General features: G+C 40.8%; 1 protein-coding gene across 1 annotated transcript in view; it reads right to left on the bottom strand.

The window, feature by feature from the left end:
• Positions 1-5278: 5278 nt before the first annotated feature.
• F5 (coagulation factor V (proaccelerin, labile factor)) overlaps positions 5279-19377 on the bottom strand; it is a 34777-nt gene continuing 20678 nt past the window's right edge. The window contains exons 14-25 of the mRNA XM_009891611.1: positions 17512-17677; positions 15999-16235; positions 15312-15519; positions 14115-14294; positions 12254-12370; positions 11737-11808; positions 10575-10669; positions 8654-8809; positions 7678-7822; positions 7372-7520; positions 6401-6583; positions 5279-5605 (exon numbers count right to left, since the gene is read on the bottom strand). Of these exons, the coding sequence (XP_009889913.1) occupies positions 5417-5605; positions 6401-6583; positions 7372-7520; positions 7678-7822; positions 8654-8809; positions 10575-10669; positions 11737-11808; positions 12254-12370; positions 14115-14294; positions 15312-15519; positions 15999-16235; positions 17512-17677 (1897 nt within the window). The 3' untranslated portion in view covers positions 5279-5416. The remainder of the gene's footprint in view (positions 5606-6400; positions 6584-7371; positions 7521-7677; positions 7823-8653; positions 8810-10574; positions 10670-11736; positions 11809-12253; positions 12371-14114; positions 14295-15311; positions 15520-15998; positions 16236-17511; positions 17678-19377) is intronic.

The raw sequence follows: 19377 nt of genomic DNA, 5'->3' as shown, positions 1-19377 counted from the left end.
GCATGTGACACAACGCAGGATGAAGGACACAGCCACTGGAAATAAGGCATTTATGGCTGAATTTGTGGAATCGCTTGCCACAGGATACTAGATTAACTCTTGGTCTAAGACAGATCATGATGTACAGCACTTTATGTTTCCATTATTGTCATAACATTTTAAAACTATTTTGCAGTAGGCTACATAGGAAAAAAATGGAGAAGTCGCTTAAGTCTTCTAAATAGGGGACACCAGTGGACAAATTTTCATGGGAAGTGCTAAAAGAGAGTACAATAGCAGTGTTGCAAAGAAAAGGAAGCAGTGGATCAAGTAGACTTCTTATAGAATCACAAAATGGTTTAGGTTGGAAGGCACCTTAGAGATTACCTAGTTGCACCCCCCCACCATGGGCAGGGACACCTTCCGCTGGACTAGAACTTGGAAGGAACATACCTTGTAGTTTTATTAAATGTAGAAGCACATACGTCGGTCTGAATTAGTTGGTGCTTTTAGATGTATCTAGGTCACAGTGGGCTTAACATAATATTGCTCCCACTAGGAATGGTATTACAGATGTGCCCAGGAACCCTGAGAATTATCCTATGGCCTGTTTTGTAGAGCGCTGCACAAACATTCAAGAAGACGGAGTCCCCACCAGGAGATTATTGTAATTAAAGCATGATGCAAGTACCGCGTGTAACAACCAAATGGAGAACGGGGCATAGCAATGATAGGAAAACGTGGGTGGATAAGCTGGTTATGATGTACAGCTAGCATGAATAAACACAACAAAACAAAACATAGAAACAAGAGCAGGAGGAGGAATATTCGACACTGATCAAGTGGAATGACTGATTCACACAAAATGGAAGTTGGTCACCCCAGGACAGCGTTGTGTCTCATTTCTATGGTGCTAAATAGTAACATATTAATAAACAGTCTTCCCTAGCATGTATATGGCCATGGGCACAGCCTTTACCTTCCTCATTCAGGTATGTGTCCAAAAGATCTTTTCCTGTCATGAAAGCTACCTCCTGAGCATCACTCCTTGTGAGGCTGAGAGCCCTCTTTTCGCCCCGTAGCACAATCCTAAAATTCTGCTCAACCCACCAGTGTTCATGATCATTTCAGGGGGTGCTGGAGGGTGCTCAAAAGGTTGGATATTTGTCTGGAGTCCTGACCAGATTCCTACTTGATGCTTTTTCTGTAGAGTTGTCCTGGCACTCTGCCTGGGCATACATTTGCCATGCCTCCTCGCTGTTGTCTCCAACATGTAAAGTTCCCCAAAGCCCAGATTCACCTCTGCATCTTTTTGCTACACAGCTCAGGAGGTTTCTGAGAGAGTGAACGCAGAACCATGATCTGCAGTGACTTTAATCCATGGGTAATACACAGCTTCGTGTCTCCATTATGCTTTGCTATGCCAGTGGAGTGGCGGGAACCACCCAGTTTGCAAACTCCAGGAAACCTTGGTGAAGGTGAGCTGGCTCAGCTTCAGTCCAGCTCCCCCTGCAGTACAGGTGTTATGGTCAGAACTACCAGCAGAAAAACTGGCAGAAACAGAGGTTACATCTACTCTATAAGCAAGAGCTGTGCTTACCGATTCCTATAAGCCTGCCTGAATCAGCTTTAGACTTTACAGGGCAGTCTGTACAAACCTGCCTGAATGGCAGACTAACGCATCAGAGTCTGAAGAAACCACTGTGGAGCTGCTGTCAGTAACTACTTCAGAGCAGCTCAACTGCCTTTACATGTACTTCCACCTCACCGCCAACTCAAGCATGGACACAACCAGTTCCACAACTTCTGCATGAAGGGGTACAGCCACCACCTCTGGAAAGCAAAAGGAAAGGCTTAGTGACACCTTGTGAGTAAAGCATGAGACTTCATGCACGGCCATTCATATGCTATTGTCATCTGCAGACGGTCAGCTTTGGGCACCCTGAGGCCTCCTGGAAGCTGGAACGAGCATTAGAGGGCAGCAACTCCATTACAACGCTGTTTGAGGCTGCAGGCAATTAACTTTGGACCTTTGGATCAAAAGGCCAGTGTGAAGGCATCCACCCAGATTTGTGAGTGAAGAAATTATTGGCCAGATGTGAATACTCTGAACTCTGGCACATTTCTCCCTCAGTCCAAAAGAGCTTGTGTTTGCTAGCCTTTATGCTGTGATACGCATTTTAATTCTTTAATTTGAGAAAACTGCAGGAATTCTTGCTCTCTTTGTGTATTTTGCAAATAATTTCAACATACACAGGATTTCATTCCACCCTGTGTAAAAGGTCACGCAAGACTGACTGTTCTAACTACAAATTTCAAAAAGCCTCGGCAGATTCAATCTAAGCTAGATAGAAGCTTGATATCTAAGCCTGATAGAAGCTCTTTGTTTTCCAGTCATCTGCGAGCTCACTAAACATCACTTACCTTCAGTTTGGCAAACGCAGTAGAGACACGTTTTCACAACTTCCTTGCTGTAAACACGGACCAAGAGTTTGCTCCCCCTGTTTGCATTTGGAAATACTTCATGTACTTGGTCTGGCTGAGATAGAGTTAATTTTCTTTGTAGCAGCCTGCACAGTGCCGTGCTTTGGATTTGTGACTAAAACAGCATTGATAATGCGGATGTTTTAGCTGTTGCCGAACAGTGTTTGCTCAGCGCCAAGGCCACCTCTTTTTCCCCACCCTGCCCCCCCAGCAAGGCTGGGGATGCATAAGAGTCTGGGAGAGGACACAGCTGGGACAGCCGACCCAAGTGATATCCCAGACCATACGATATCATGCTCAGTGAGAAAAGCTGGGGGAACAGAGGAGGAGGACGACGACAAAGAGGGGATCTTGAGAGTTACAGTGTTTGTCTTCCCATGTAACCATTAGGTGAGCCGAGGCCCTGCTTGCGAGCAAGTGGCTAAACATCTGCCTGCCCGTGGGAAGTGGTGAACAAATTCCTTGTTTTGCTTTGCTTCACTTTTTATTAAACTGCCTTCATATCAACCCACTAGTTTTTCCTTGCTTTTGCTCTTCCAATTTTTCTCCCTCTGCCTGCTAAGGGGGGAGCAAGCAAGTGACTGAGTGGGGGGCTTAGCTGGCAGCTGGGGTCAGCCCACCACAGTCCTTTTTGGTGTCCAACATGGGGCAAGAGGACTTTGAAATAACAACATCTGGTCAGAGCTTGCTAGGTGGAATTTATAGCTGTTAAGCCGTTACGTGGCCGTTTTGGACTTTTGCTGTTTATTGTAGCACTTACTACCTCACTCTGCTGTGGCAGGGATCACTTTGTCAACACAGCAGCCACGTGCTCAGGCTGGCGTAGGGCCCAGGCACTGCTGCCGGTGCTGCGCTGGACATACTGGAACAGCAGTGGGGTAGGGTTAATTTTCACCACAGCAGCCCATCACATGTTGTGTTTTGGATTTGTGACTAAAACAGGGCTGACAACGCAAGATGTTACCAAACAGTGTTTGCACAGTGTCCCCTCTCTGCCCTGCCAGTAAGCAGGCTGGGGGCGGACAAGAGGTTGGGCAAGGGACTCAACCAGGACAGCTGACCCAAGTCCCATCCATTAGCAAGTAGAAGCAGAATCTCCAACTCTTAAAACTGATGCAGATGTACTGAGTCATGCTCCTGCAATCAATTTTGCATTTGTCTAACTTTACACAGAATCATACATAAAGAACTGATTAGAACCTGTTCAGAATCTTTAAGACCATGGCCTTCTTAAACATAAATAGTTTAGCACTTATCACACAAACCCCTGGTTCTGCTAAAGTTATCAACCATTTATTGTCTGTTTTCTAGGGTAAAACCTGACTCCAAAGTTTACTTTTTTCTTTTTTTTAGTGAATATGGCTTTTCATGGCTGTATCAAACAAAAATTAATTAAGCACCATTACAAAATATTAAGACATTGATCTTTTAAGATGAAGTAATTACTCACACAGTTTCACCATTTGAAATTAATTCTAATTAGCACTGAAAATTCCCACCGAGCTGAAAATTCTACTTTCACGATGCAAAATTTCACTAATCTGTCAAGGCAAATATACAAAATAAAATGTTGAATTTTTCATGCTACAATATTATCTTTATTTTCCACTGACAAATGACAACAGTTTGTGACAGTAAAAAAAAGAAAATGTTTATTTTTTTATACTTTTTTCACTCCCGTTCTTTACCTTCATTTTGAAATGCATGGTCTGTAAGATACAAGAATTAAAAAACTACTGAAATAACTTCAAACCTCATATGGTGTTACCCAAGACAAACTACTTTGAATAACCCACCCTACTGAATGGTACCTAGTGTGATAAGTGAAGTTCTGCAATTAAACAATTTATAGGATAGAAGCCAAAGACACTATCAAAAGCTTAGCTAAAACTCTGCTGGAATAATGATTCATGGACTGTGTATATATTTTCACTAGGTGTAGTCATCTGGGGGGGGCAAGCTATGTATGGTCTATGCACAAGAGTAGTTCCATTAGTAAAAACACTGTCAGAGCTAAATGTTAAAGAAGATGAAATGTTTCTATTACACAGTTTCACTTACACCTCCTCTGCCACCACCAGGTTGTATTCTCACTGAACAGCTATGGTTCTCAATGCCTTCCTGTTCAAGGAAGCTCCCCCTCCCCATGGGCTAAAAGTCTGTATGGGACTGAACATCAGTAGTTCTGGATTCTCACTTTGATTCTACCATTGCCATTCCATGACCTGCCATAATCCAGGTTAAATCACTTCCCTTTTCATTTCTGGGAAAGAAAGATATTGCTGACTCCTACTCCCTTGCCAGGACACGGAAGACGAATTATGTGAAATCCACAGCATTTCAGGTGTGCTGGGTATGCAAGAACCAAATCAGTAATGCGAACCTACATTCTCTGAGAAGGGGTTGCACACGCCTCAATGCTGGGATGCATTCTACCTTTGTCACAGTGCAGATGAAAGATGTGGTGGTGAGGCCACCCCTACAATCGCTTCTTACCAAGGCATCACTGGAATGTAGCACCACTGCTCCATATCTGCATTGGTTTTCCCTCTTGGCCCTATGTATGGAGAACATCCACCTGCTGTACCATTCTATTCCTCCTCTGTGCTGCAGAAGCATTACAAAATGGAGATAACCTGGGCTCAGGATTAAGGCCAGAGTCTCCATCCCCAGGGATTTAGAACTTGAAATTAAGTAAAAAGTGAGAGTACTGGTTAGAATGAAGAAGTGATAATACAAATCAGAAGGGACTGCTATTTCTTCCCAGAGAAAAGAAGCCGTTTTCTAAAGTGTGTATTTGTAGGAATGAAACATCTGCCAGAGAAATCTCTCTCAATTCTTGCTGGCAAAACAAAAAGTCTTTTGAGGAAGCACAAATCCAAACTACTAAGTATGATTGTTTTAAGGGTTTTTTTAAAAAATATTGTTGTTTTGCATGACAATTGCCAAAAGGTTAAGAGCTCCCAGACTTTTCAGTTCTTTTCACAGCCAGACCCTCACCAAAATCACAGCCATAGAGTTCTACCCGAAGAGCAATACCATGGTACCATGTTCTTGGAACAATGCGGATAAACCTGGACAGTATGGGTGGGTTAAAGAAATGCTTGACGTGCCCATTGCTGTTTTCATTGCCCAAGAAAACCTGCAAATACACAAACACACAATTAGTTAAAAGGAAGCACTTTAAAAAAAACTGCTTTTTCTTTTTAAAATTGTTCCAAGCTGTTGCATTAGCCATCCAGGGTAGATAGACTGGTTCATTTCCGGTTTTACATAAGACCATGCCCAGTCTCTGCCTAACAACCTGGCTTAAAACTAGGTCAGGCCAGCAATATCTGAGTCTGAATGAATTAAACAGCCTCTGCTTCCATCCGCAAAACAAATTTTGCCGTTCTAATTCAGACAGACTAAAAAACCCCAATCGTCCCTTACTTTACCTCTACTAATAGCCCTTGTTGGTTAGGTTGGTGTAAGGTGATATGGGCAAAAATATAAAGCGCCATGTCTGCTCTGTAGGTATCTAGAGCCCTCCAGCTCTATTACAGCAAAACTGCTAACTAACATTAATTTCACTATAAAATGAAGGCAGAAATAAAAAAAAGCTGAACAGAGGCCCTGAGAAAAACCACTGTTCATTCAAATTAAATGTCCTCATGCATTCAAATTAAATGTCCTCCTTTACAAACAGTGTCAGCTCCTTTTATTACAATGTTGAGTGCATTTGCTACAGATTTGGAGTTCTTTCCTTTTATTACTGTTAATTACTGTCAGCAAAATCAGATGGATGTTATGACGTTATTTGTAGTAACGCCAACTCCCTAGCATGTTAAAGTCTTGTGAGAATATCTCTTTGGCCAGGTATTCTGCCTTTGGGCTTTGACTGTGCTCAGCATCTGAAACCAAGCGATGATACAATTGCCTGAGTTGAGGATGATACCTTTGCCACTGAGCTTGAACCATCTGTATAAGATTTCCAGTCTGAGCCTTGGTCGCTGTATAGGATAACATAGGTTTTCACAAAGTTTTCAGCAGATATGGACTTGACCCCCTGGGTAGCAATAGCAGTTATCTTCTTAATTGTGAGGAGATCAATTTGCAGCCACTGTTGGTTGTTGTTCAACTACAATTAGTAAAAAGAGTTGTCTGTTAGCAAACATGTCTATGTATCTATTTGCTTAAGTGAAAAATCCTGTTTAAAGATAGTTAAAATTGCATCAAAATGCATCAAAACTGTACCAAAGAAGTGCAGAAGAATACAGCTGAGGCAAAAGTCACAAGTGTTCTTGGTGGCCCATACAATTAACTTCTTCACTGCAGGTGGTATATTCGGTGTCTTAAGATTTCCACATTAATTTCCAATACATAATAAAAAATTACACAGATTTTTCTCCAGTATTAAAACATAATACATAATACTAGTACCAAATGCTTATACAAAACAGTAACTTCCAGCAAATCTCAAGGTGCTTCATACAGAAATGCAGTTCCTTTTTGAAGACCTGGAAGATCACATGCCTTGCTGAAAGTCATCCACCCCCAGATCCATTAAGCTGCACTGCCTATAAGCCAAGCCAGGAAGGGTTTCTTTAACCCCTTTGAGCCAAATACTCAAGTTGTATTCATCTCCTGAAATTAAAGGGCTATTTCTGCAGAGAAGTGCTGCAGGGTCTGGCCCAGAAGACACCATCCAGCTCTCAAAATATATTTCATTACTGTTGCCAGAAGTTCAACAAGATTTTTACTGGAAGAGTTGAATGGGCTTCTTCCCAAAGGATGGCTAAAGACCTGTTAAGTAACCCTATCACACTTGGCACTGGACACAGCGTGCAGCAAGCGCATAAGCACACAGGCAGCACAAATTCATTAACTATAGCTGTCTTGCTATTATCCCTATTTTTCACTTGTTACCTTGGCTCGCCAGGCATTCATCTTTCCTTTCTGATTGAGACGAGCAAGTGAAGGATCCCAGGTGTTAAACCAGGAGGTCTTAGCAGACGAGGCTGTTATCTGGGTATTCTTGATCTCTCCATTTTCCATTCCAAGTGGCAAAGAGCAACCTATTAAGAGAAGCACTGTATTTTCTCCAGTTCATCCAAGTAGCCACAGCCTAAGCAACAATGTTGGAATTGAGAACACCCACAGTTTTAGCTTCATTTAACATTTTAGGTTAAAAATTTGCCAGAAAGGAAGCACCAGCACATGACCCATTCATACCATCTAATTCACAGCCCAGAAGCTCCATGCGAAGAGTAGGCCTGTTGTAGGCCTCGGTTGGGTAGACTCTGATGTACCTAGCAATAATAGGGGGATCAATGATGTTCTCTTTTATCCCGTAGGCATCGGAATTACCTTCAAAAATCTATTTAAAAAAAAAAAGAAAAAGATATCCACATATCATTAATTAAATGCAAACACAAGCCTGGATGCTGAAAACCTGCTCTGTTAAAAAAAGTAGGCTTTTCTATGCCATTAGCCCCATGCACTGTGATGGAGCACCCTACGCTGCAAGGCAACTTGAATAATTTCATGGTCCTGTCTTAGCATATTTGGAAGCACCTGAAGGTATCAGTTCAAATAAACAACCCATTTCTATGCACTATATGAGTCTGTAAGAAGACATTAGTAAGGAGGCAAAAGGAGAGGTAAGAGACAACACGTTTTCAATTTGGGAGTTGTACCATAGAAACCTCAGGGTAAACTGAAGGAAGCTGTAATAGGTCGGGCATAAAATTAACCTCTTGCAGCGTATGGCCATATTAATTACACAGTCCTTCTGCAAGCCATTCAGAGTTTAGCATTCAACTGTTGTGACAACAGGAAGGGAGGGAGAGGAAGGAGGATTTAGTCCCAAATGAGGTAGGGCCCAATTTTCTGCTGGGCTTCCCTGCTTGCTTCAAGAAGCTGACATGGGCTTAGGAAATAAAAGCACAGAGAGGTGCTTGTGAGAAATCCAGACTCTATACAGTCAAGGTCACAGGGCCAATCTAAACCCTAGTCTAGGACGTTCCTCACCTTGTCTTCTGGTCTGAATTTGATTAGATTGGTAAATGCCCTTTGGGGCCTCAAGCTGTATTATTAAATCTCTGAAGGCCGTAATTTTTTCCACTATCTCTTAATATAAAACTGTCGCCTCACTGCATCATCCAGTGATGCTACCTAGGTTGTCACAACCCCTATGGCATGCACAGACCTTTTGTGCTGGGGAGCTGTCTCCTTTGAAGGTGCTCCACTTCCGTTTGTCCTTGCTGTAAAGAATAAAGAACTTCTGGATGTACAAGGACCTTAAAAACTGCTTGGCTCCCTGCGTCTGTATCCCGGTTAACAGAACTTGTCTCTGAAAGTCCACCTAGGAACAGCAAACAGTGTTTATAAAGCCAATAATGCACAGTGAAATCTGTTTCATTCTTCGGCATCTAACGCAATAGCTTTGAGCCCTGCATTTCAAAAGCCACAACACTTTTCATAAGCTGCCTCTAGTTTTGGATACCCAGGCTGAGAAAAGGGATATGACATTCTGAAGTGCTAAAAAGCAACCATTCCTCCTGATAGCAAAACCAAAAGCTTAGCACATAAAATCAAACCAGCAAGATGTTCCTACCAGCAGTGCAACTCATTCTTCAGGATATGCCATCCACATCTCTCCATGCTTTACTGCAGTAGCCTCAGCTTCTCAACTACCATGCCCCCCATCAGATTCTTTCTCCTTCTAACATTCTTTCCAGTTCCACATAAGACCCCCCAACTTCACCTCCACTAACTTGCTAGCATGTCAAATGTTAGCAAGTCAAACATAACAGTCATCTGTTGAACTTACACTGCAACACTAGTTTGAGCCTTTCTTTACTCCCAACTGCCAATTTTAATGAGATTTGCAAGAAATCACCTATCTTAGCCAATTTGCACCCAAATTTAGGGATCTGGTGCAAAAGTTGTTGGGATGGAAGAAAGTGGTTGACAAAATGAGGTGACTGAATGATGTAGTACTTGAAGCCGTAATTATAAGCTTAATTTCCCTTTGAAGCCACACTGTGCTATGTCAAGTTGGATGTAGAAGCATCCAAACCAAACAAATGCAAAACTATCCAAATCACAGAACGGTAGGGGTTGGAAAGGACCTTCGTAGATCATCTAGTCCACCCCCCCTGCCAAAGCAGGTTCAGCTACAGCAGGTTGGACAGGAATGTATCCAGGCAGGTTTTTAATATCTCCAGAGAAAAGGACTCTACAACCCCTCTAAGCAGCCTCTTCCAGTGCTCTGGCACCCTCAAAGTAAAGTTTTTCCTCACGTTGAGATGGAATTTCCTGTGTTCCAGTTTGTGTCTGGTGCCCTTTGTCCTGTCCCCGGGCACCACTGAAAAGAGTGCGGTCCCACCCTCTTGACACCGGCCCTTTCGACATTTATAAGCATTGATGAGATCCCCTCTCAGCCTTCTCTCTCCAGACTAAATGGACTCAGGTCTCAGCCTTTCCTCACAAGAGAGAAGCTCTAGTCCCTTGATCATCTTCGTAGCCCTCCGCTAGACTCTCTAGTAGTTCCTTGTCTTTCTTGAACTGGGGAGCCCACAAGTGGACACAGTACTCCAGATGTGGCCTCACCTGGGCAGAGTAGAAGGTGAGGTTGACCTCTCTTGACCTGCTAGCCACACTCTTTTTAATGCACCCCAGGGTACCATTGGCCTTCTTGGCCACAAGGGCCCATTGCTGGCTCATGGAGGCAATGTTTGAGAGTGTTACACTTAAATGATCACACAACAAACATACATAAATATAAGTATGTACTGTTAGGTAGACAGAGGAAAAAAAAACAACAAAAAACACTGGAAAGAATTATTCCATTTGCCTACAAAACAGTTACAGTCTAAATTGTGAGGGTAACTGTCCAGTCAATGGGCCTCAATAGCAGTAGAGGCTGGGCTACTCCAGGGAAGGTGGACAGTTTATGGTGTCATCAATCAAGCTTGCTGCATCTTTTCAGTTTTCCCCAGCAGCCTTCTCAGCAAGAACAAGAGCAGCCTGACCTTTTAAAGCAAGTTGCAGGAAAATGACAACACAGGATTGCATGCCCATACCCAGGCTCAACAATGGTAAAATACACCTTGTACCAGCCATACCTGGATCCAAGGGAGTTGTTCTGTATTCATTGTAGTGCTCCAAGCATTGTATGTTCCAGAATTGTTTAATCGGGCTAACTTAGGTTCCCAATAGTCTAGACAGAAAAGATGAATAAAGCAAGAATTTAAAGACAGGTGCTGAAAAAAATGGAGACTGTAACTACTGATGTTGAGTGCTTCAGTTCTTTTCCAATGCGTCTTGGGAAAAAACCCCAACTGACAGACTCTAAAATCATAATCTAGGATAATTTAGACATGGTCAGCAACTGAAGGTTGGCTGTTACCCTGCACAGTATTAGAGCTGTCAGAATGACTTTAAAAACAACAGCCTTTTATGTAACGTACTGTCTACTGATTTAGAACCAGGGTCTAGAGTTTGCTAAACAAGTTTTGGCCACCAGTGGGATCAGACACAAAACGTGCTCTACATTCACGGTGGAGAGCTCCCCTCTGCATAAGGAGGTTTCTGTGTTAACAACTGATATGAAATATATATGACAACACAGCTTTCAAGCCTTCATAACACTGTGGTGGGAAATGAAGAAGGAAAATTAAATCCACATAAAGATCACTTTTCCAAAATAAGTAATTTATTTGTTATTTTGAGGGAAAGGATTTGTGTTCCTGCATGCCTTGATTTGCAACTGCCCAGGTAAAATTCTATCGATTTCTCTATCAAATGATCCCACTTTTATGCCAGAAATAAACTTGATAAATTAAAGACTCCGTCATCGCTCTGGATGCCAGGTTCTCAAATCTTTAATAACAGATACACTTTGTCCTTTCACATCTCATACCACACACAAATCTCAAAAGCTTTTTGAAACCTTGCTGTTGATTTTCAAGCAGGGAACCCAAAAGGACAAAAAGATAAAGCTGGATGTGTTCCAAGTCATCCAGCAGGTCACGGACAGAGGAATCCCGCACTCTCAGGCTTGTGATACTGACAGTAGACCTGTAACACTTAAAATACAATGATGAGGGCTACCTAGTAGAGCTCACAGTCTCTGCTTGCATCGCTGGAGAGCTTTTTAACCTGACAGTTAATTCACTGCTGAACTGATCTTGTGTGACATATCATGAGATGCCAAGAGAATATAGAACTGTTGTACTTTGGGGGTGATTCAGGAGCATGCCTGGACCTTTTAAAGTATTAACTCACCTATATGATGTGAAGCGTTGATTTGTGAATCGAGTATAACTCCACTTGCTAGACCCATTGGAAACCTGCATTCTAAAGAGAGCACAGTAAGTTTGTTGTTAAAGAAAAGGAGGGGTATTCCAATACATATTCTAGTGGAATCTAAGACAACATAATTCAGAACAATTCTTAGTAATACTGTAACATCACCACTCTCTTCCCAGAGAAGGCCAAGTTAATCTCTGCAATTTCTCTCAGCAGATTGATCCACTGGTCATTGTGAGGAACCCCCAAATTCAAAGCTAGTATGCTAATGGAATAAAAGTAGTGTGCTAAATAATTCAAAGCTTGTGTGCTAGAGGCTAAACATCTTCTCTTCTAGAATAAATTTATAGTAACCACTCCTCCCCCTCCTTGAAAGCACAGCAAATCTGCTTTGGGTTTTTGCAGAACAATCTCCCAAATTTAGTGATCCTGAAAGGGTAGAGATGACTTTACAGCTTGACTCCTCCAGCCACAAAACACTTTAGTTCAGTACCTTTCTCTATAACCAAATAGGATGCCTGCATGCCTGCTTGCTGATATTCCCCCACTTCAGTGTCTAAAAGCCACCAGCCAGGTCTCTGTGGTTTCATTTCAATTGTTCTAAATGAGCCTTAAAAAAAATGGAAGAGAAATGTATCAGAAACATTAGCACTGTAAGATTGATGTTAGCAAGGCTGGATGTTAAACCAGAGATCATCCTACGACTTAAACCAGGAAAGTTAAATAACTACCAGCTTCTCAATAATTTTTTTCTTAGCAAGCAAGTTCCAACTGGAGATTGAGATTGGAATTAAGTGACCAGATCAAAATATAACCTTTGCTGATGGTGCAGAGTACAAAACCTTGGATGCCTGTGTGTAACAACAGATATCTGCATATTAAGTACAGCACTAAGCCCTCTAACGAACAGTGCTATTAAGTTTATTACATAATGTAGGGATGTTAATTCTGTGGTGCTGATTATAGTTCTTATTGCTGCTGCCCCAGTGTGTTGTTCAAGTAATGTAAAGAATGGATGTAAAGAAGCCAAAAGTAGATGTAGGAGAATCAGACATATGGGCCCACCCCTCACTTTCTGCATGCCCCGTGAGGGCCAAGGACTGAACAGGAAGCAGATATGGTTTAGGCGGTTTCCTGCACTTTTTAGAAAGCACACTGTGCTTTGTTGCTTTTCTTATATTCCTAGTTAGTGCAGACACGATAATTCTTGTTCCCATTTAAACAAAACCATATGTAGATGTCGGTGAAAAACATCACCTTAAAATGCTTAAATAGTGAATAAACCATCTAATGTTCACTAAAATAAATGCCTATTATTCCAAGCCAATCCCATAATTTTCTTTCCTGGTTGGTTGTTGTGTGTTTGGTTTGTTTTGTGTTTTTTTTTTTTTTTTTTTTTTTTTTTTTTTTTTTTTTTTTTTTTTTTTTTTTTTTTTTTTTTTTTAAAAAAAAACAAACGAAAAACCCCAACCAAAACCAAAATGCACTTGTAGCTGGCAATACAGGCTTCATGAGCCCTGTTATTGCACACTAGCACTGCTGACAGTGATAGGCAAAGGATTATATCCTGTGGTCTAATGAATGTTTTTGGCCTATTTCCTTTCTTCCTGGACATAAGAAGGGCTCACATTCTTTCTCTTGTGTATTACACTAATCTTGACATTATAAAAATAAGCCCTCACCCTACTGAGCCAGATACCAATAGTCTTTCCCAGCAAACATCAGTGAGACTTCAATGGTACTGAAGCCTGGGGACACGTGAACAGGATGGCTATGCTATTGTATGTCTGTCATTTCACAAGGAATTGGTGGTTGGACTATCCTACTGACTTTCTTTTTCCAATCCCGACCTTTACTGTTGAGCACCTTCCAAAGCCAAGCCCAGCACTATGACCTAATTTGCAGATAGGAAGAGAGATACACTAAAGGAGAGAAACCTGCTCACACTCACATATCTGGTGAATGCCAACAAAAGTACAAAACAGAAGGTAGTGCTGCAGACCATACTTCTATTAATTTTCCGTGTATATATATATATGTATCCCTTCTCATCTGAGAGGAAGACATTTGTCCAAGCACTTAAGTTTTGTCTGTAACTTTACTCATATTTCCAGTTTTAGAGGACAGCAGTTATCTTTATTCCCCATCCCCCCACCCACCCCCACCCCCAGTGTTAAGTGAGGTGCAAAATGATGATTTTCCTTCTGACCCTCAGAGACAAATGAACTGTTAAGTGATCTCAAACTCTTTCTCACTGTGCTCAAAAACAACTTCTGTTCACCTTTACATTTGCGTATGATGACGACAGACTGCAACGGTCACCCCCTTAGAACTTACTCTGCTCTGACACTTACCTGGAAGGAGTGTGTATGTACCAAGCTGATGCTTTGGCTCTCCTTGTTCTGTGAAGGTCTGTCCATGAAAATGAACAACATGAATGTCTTTTGGCCCACCCATATTCAGCAAATGCCATCGGACCAGTTCACCTTCATACATCCTCAAGCCTTGCAAATTGTAGGTAATCCCATTAATGGCTGAAAAAAACCCCCATATTGTTAGTAAGGAAAACTGCTCACAAAACAGGTCTCAAAGTGCAAGAATGTAGTTATTAAAATGAGTAAAATATTTGATGAAGTACTGCATTTGGGAAGAACACCACTTTTTCAAATTCAAAGTGCTACATGCTTTATAGTCTATGTACATCAATTCAGAAAATCCGGGGACCTCACCAGAGGATTTGAGCACAGTTTGCTTGCAACACATGGCAGCCAGGACAACAAGGAGGTGTAAGAGATTAAATGTCAGATGGGACTATCAGGCCCAAAAGAAAGGTCAGCCATCCAAAATGTGTTCTGCAGCTTACATTTCCACAGCTGTACAGTTGCAACCGACATCTTCAATAAGTGATTTTATAGACCACAGTTTCAAAAGTTAGATTCCACTTTTCAACATGCCTTTTTCAAACCTGATCACTTACAGCACACAAGCATCAGATTTTCAAAGACAAAACCAGAGTTTCATTACTGACTATTATTTCAAAGAGAAAAAAGGGTTACCTTTGAACAGCTAGCCCCTTACTTAACTCGACATGACTAAAATCTCTGTATCCAGACAGGGGTATATGAAGGGCTGTTCTACAGGTGCTTCAAATTCCTCAGTAGAACTAGTTGATCTGTCAACTTATTACAATATTTTTAAATTTCTTTCAAAAAGTTTTCAGGGTATTAGCTTCTTACTGAAAAGAGGGTTGTTTGATTTTCTTTTTTCTTTTCTTTTTAAAATGGGGGTAGATGTATGTGAGTGTGCGAGAGTAGTTTTCTGTTGAAATTTCACATCTAATACATTCTTTCTTCATTTTAATAACAAAATTCCAGTCAATGCTAATCTTTAAAACTATGACTACTACGGGTACAACGGAGAACAAAAAAAATTTCATATAATTAATGTGTAGGATGTATGCATGTTCAAATGCACTGTGAGCTGAGATACCTCCCCCAACATCTCTCCCTCTACCCCAATAAACTGAACACTTAACAAAATGAAGTACGTACCATAGAATTTGTGGCATTGCTGCATTTCTTGGGTCTTCTCAGTACATGGCCTTCTAGAACGTTTGTCAAAGTACCAGCTTTTCTCTTCATCAAAGACCATAAAAAGCAAGAAAAAGTCTCGGGTTGATGCTCTGCTGTTTGACTTACTGAAGGTTCCTTTTTGACAGACCAGTATTGGCCCAATCAAACCAGAGTGAATATCTTTCTCCTAGAAGGTAATAAATTCATATTAGATGTAAAAGCAGATTTCCCAAGAGATGTAAAAAACACATAGTATTCTGTAGAAATGCATCAGGCCCTAAAAATTTAAAGCAGAGGCCAGAATTGCTGTTGCCTTTTATCTTTACTTTCCCCTGCTCAGTCTACCAAAGAATTCCCCAATTTGAATTCTTCAACAGCTTATATCCTCTTTTAACTGAGTTGAAGAGATTAAGCATCAGATGGGAACATCAGGCACAAAAGAGAGCTATCTAAAATGTGTTCTGCAGATTACATTTCTACAGCCATAAAGTAACATCATTTGGAGATATTACAAACCCAACTGGACATGGTCCTGGACAATCTACTTTAGCTGACCCTGCCTGAGTTGGGGGGTGGGGGACTAGATGATCTGTAGTGATCCCTTCCAACATAAATGTTTCTGTGATAACACCAACAACGCTACCATTTCTACTTAGATTTGCTTACCAGATTTAGATCAGAGTAGTAGATCCAGGACCTACAAGCTGCTCCTGACTGCACAGGTCCCGATCGCCTGTGTGCATACCATACATATATATAGCTGTTATTTGGCTGAACTTCATCATCTTCCTTAAACCAATCATTAGATTCATCGTCATAAATGCTTCCCTCGGAGGATTTTTCATAGAGGAGTCCATGAGCATGGAGGGAATATGGTCTGGATGCCAGATTCTTAAAATGAACCTAAAAAAAAAAAAAAAGAAATAGATTCTGTTCATCAAATTCAGGCTTAAACCAAAGTCGCCACACAATATGTTCGCGTGACCTCAAACCAGGGGCAAGATTTGTGTAATGATTACAGGCTACATTGTGCATGGCAAAGCTGGCAGGGATAGCTTTTGACATCTCCAAGCAGAGCCAACATCTTTAAAGCAGGTAGTTAATTAAGAAGTAGAAAGCATGAGTCTAGCTCCCTGTCTTCCACTGAGTCTAAGTTCCTAGGACTTTTACTGCTGCCTTTCACACCTGCATATGTTGAATTCCAGGAAGCAGCGAGATAGGGAGTTTCTACCTCATGCTTTGCTGCATGGTCATAGGGAGTTTCTACCTCATGCTTTGCTGCATGGTCACACTAAAAAGGGCACAAAATAGTAACACTAGACCTCTGTATGTATAACTGTCACTGAAATCAGCGCTTCTCACTCATCCCAGAGAAGCATGAGGATATGGAGGCTACATATTTACCTCTCCTTAGAGAATGATGCTCCCAAACTAAAATATCCTTTCTTCTCTTACTCATGTTTTTAAATGTAGTTCAACGTGTTCCTGTTGCACATTAACCCTACTAAGCAGAAAGCAGTGAGATCTACTCTCCCCATCTAAGTCCATCCCTGCGTGTTGGAAAACTGGATGAAGAAGGATGAGAGAAGGGAAATTCTACAGCAATGTGCTTCTTAATGCAAATATACCACCATATCACCAGGGATACAGTTCCTCTCCATCCTTGTGGTTTGTATTAGAATTAACCAACTCATTTACAGCAAAAGTTTTCAGAGGAAAATACACTTTAAATATATATATATATATATATATATATATAAATATAAATATATATATTTTCATCTTAAATACAAATTTACAAGTAAAAAAAAATAAAGAAGCCCCCTTTATATGTAAAAGGTAACATTTTCAATGCCATCTGGGTTTAATTTTTTTTTTTTTTTCCAATGTGAAACTTAAATCTCATTTTACATTAGACTGATAAGCCAGTATTTAGTGTTGGGAAACATAATACGAAAGAAAAACAGAAGTGAATTTACTGTGGATAGGAGAGAAAAAGGATGTGTTTCAAAGAAACATCACTGTGCTTGTATGTCTACACTGCAATTTCTAGCTTTGAAAACTGTTTCCCCATCATCATCTTTTAAAAATTTGTGGTAGTTTTAGACCCGTTCTATGTCACAGTGTAAGATCGCCATAAGAATCGTATTGTGCACACCAGTTCAAAACATTGACCTACTAGGATAACATCGTCCACTTCAGCCCGGATAACTGGCCCCAGGATGCCAAGGTGTTCTTTATATTCATCTTCATCCTGAAGAGTTGTAAAGGTACTGTCTGTATAACTTTGGAAAATCACCTTATATGTGGTGCCATCTTTGCAGGTTTTGTCACTCATCATTGTACTGAAAGGAAATAGCCAATTAAGAGCCCACACAGTGAATCACAAATAATAGCTCTGATGAAATCTGAAAACTCATACAGCAGGAACATCTTAGAATATAAAGAATACACACAAGTGTCAGATAATTCTGAAAATCATGACTTGCAATGTTTAAGCAATTCTAGTTCTACAGTGGTATATGACACCTTCAAAGATTTGGTCAGCTATCACTGAAAAAATCCAACTAGTCTCCAAAAACCCACCTAAGCTCTATTTTCTTTTTTTACCATTAGCCATAATAATCTGAATCAGAACTTAGCTCAGAGTGTAGTGAGCCTACCACCTATAGCCTACTGTCTTGCAGATGTACCTTCTCTGGAAAGCTAACAGAACACATTTTACATCTGATTATATCTGCATTTTGCAACACGGAGCTGGTAAGAAAAAATTAAGCTTTTAGGCATTCAAACCATTCTTCAGATCTTAAATAGAAGCTCCAAAATGCTATTATTCTGATAAAACATACTGTAATTCCCTATAAACCTTGCCTCATTATCAATTCTGCAAAAACCAGAAACTTAACCAAAGTCATCTAGTAGGACAAAAAGCTGGTTTTCAGCTCTTCACACTGAGACGTTATATTCCATTTTCACTGGAACTATGTACCCCACACCAGATGAGGATGAACCTCACCAGGGAGATCTACACAGAGCTCTGAGTGTAAGGATTTCTTTATTTTGCAAGTGTGCCAAGAAATTATCTATGGTTTCTGCCATTTTTGCAAGTGTGATTTATATGGACTGATACGAGGCAGGAGTAAAACTGGAGAATACTGAGAAAGTAGTGGTGGTGTGGGAAACCAATCAAATAAAATGGAAATGCAATTTGAGAAAGAAACGTATGTTTGGAGCTAAATTTTGTAAAATGAAAACTTTCTTGCTCCTGTTTTTGCTGCTTTTGATAAAACCTGAAGTTGTGAAAGTTTTGGTCGTGTTCATTTCAAGGGCCACAGGCTTCAGCTTTTTGGTGAAAAGTGACTAGAAATCCTACACATTGTAGGGTGAGCACTGATCCTAATCTTATGAATTAAGACAATGAATTTTTGGTATGGAGTTTCTCTCAAGTCATATATAATCTTTGCTGTGGCATAGTGGCTGGTCTTCCCTATCAAAATGTAAGGAAAACCCTCAACATTAGGGTTTGTGATCCAGTCACATTCTGATTTCTCCAAACAGCAGGAACAACTATGCAATAATTGATGCAGCTTTATTTTTACTTTAAGTATAAGGCAGTCACCAGTGTGGTTAATCACTTTCCACCTTTCATGTGTTTTTCAGTACTGGAGCCTTGTGAAGTTGGAAAGTGCTATTATCCCATTTTACAATAGAGAACAGACACCAGAACCTTCTTGCCACCACTGGCACTTCTTGCTAGTGCTAGAAATTGTGATTTAATCCCACCTATAAGCACATCCTATCTATATTTGATCAGTTAGCCCATTAAATTTCTGGAAAGAGTTTGTAAAAGGAGGTCTCTATCCTGTCTCTACTACAGAATCCAAGAACTCAGGAAGGAAGTAAAACAGGTCATTCAAGTATAAGAAAAGTAACTTGAAGTTTCTCTTCACCTCTTACAGTGGATTTTTCAACTTCTGTTTTAAAGAGTGTTTCCAGTGATTTTACAAAAGGAGGTTAAGAAAAAAAAGGGGGGGGGGGGCGACCC

Source organism: Charadrius vociferus, unplaced genomic scaffold (assembly GCF_000708025.1).
Source record: "Charadrius vociferus isolate BGI_N301 unplaced genomic scaffold, ASM70802v2 scaffold329, whole genome shotgun sequence".
In the NCBI taxonomy this organism is placed as follows: Eukaryota; Metazoa; Chordata; class Aves; order Charadriiformes; family Charadriidae; genus Charadrius; species Charadrius vociferus.
The sequence above is the reverse complement of the archived record's forward strand: the minus strand, read 5'-3'. Positions and strand labels throughout refer to the sequence as shown.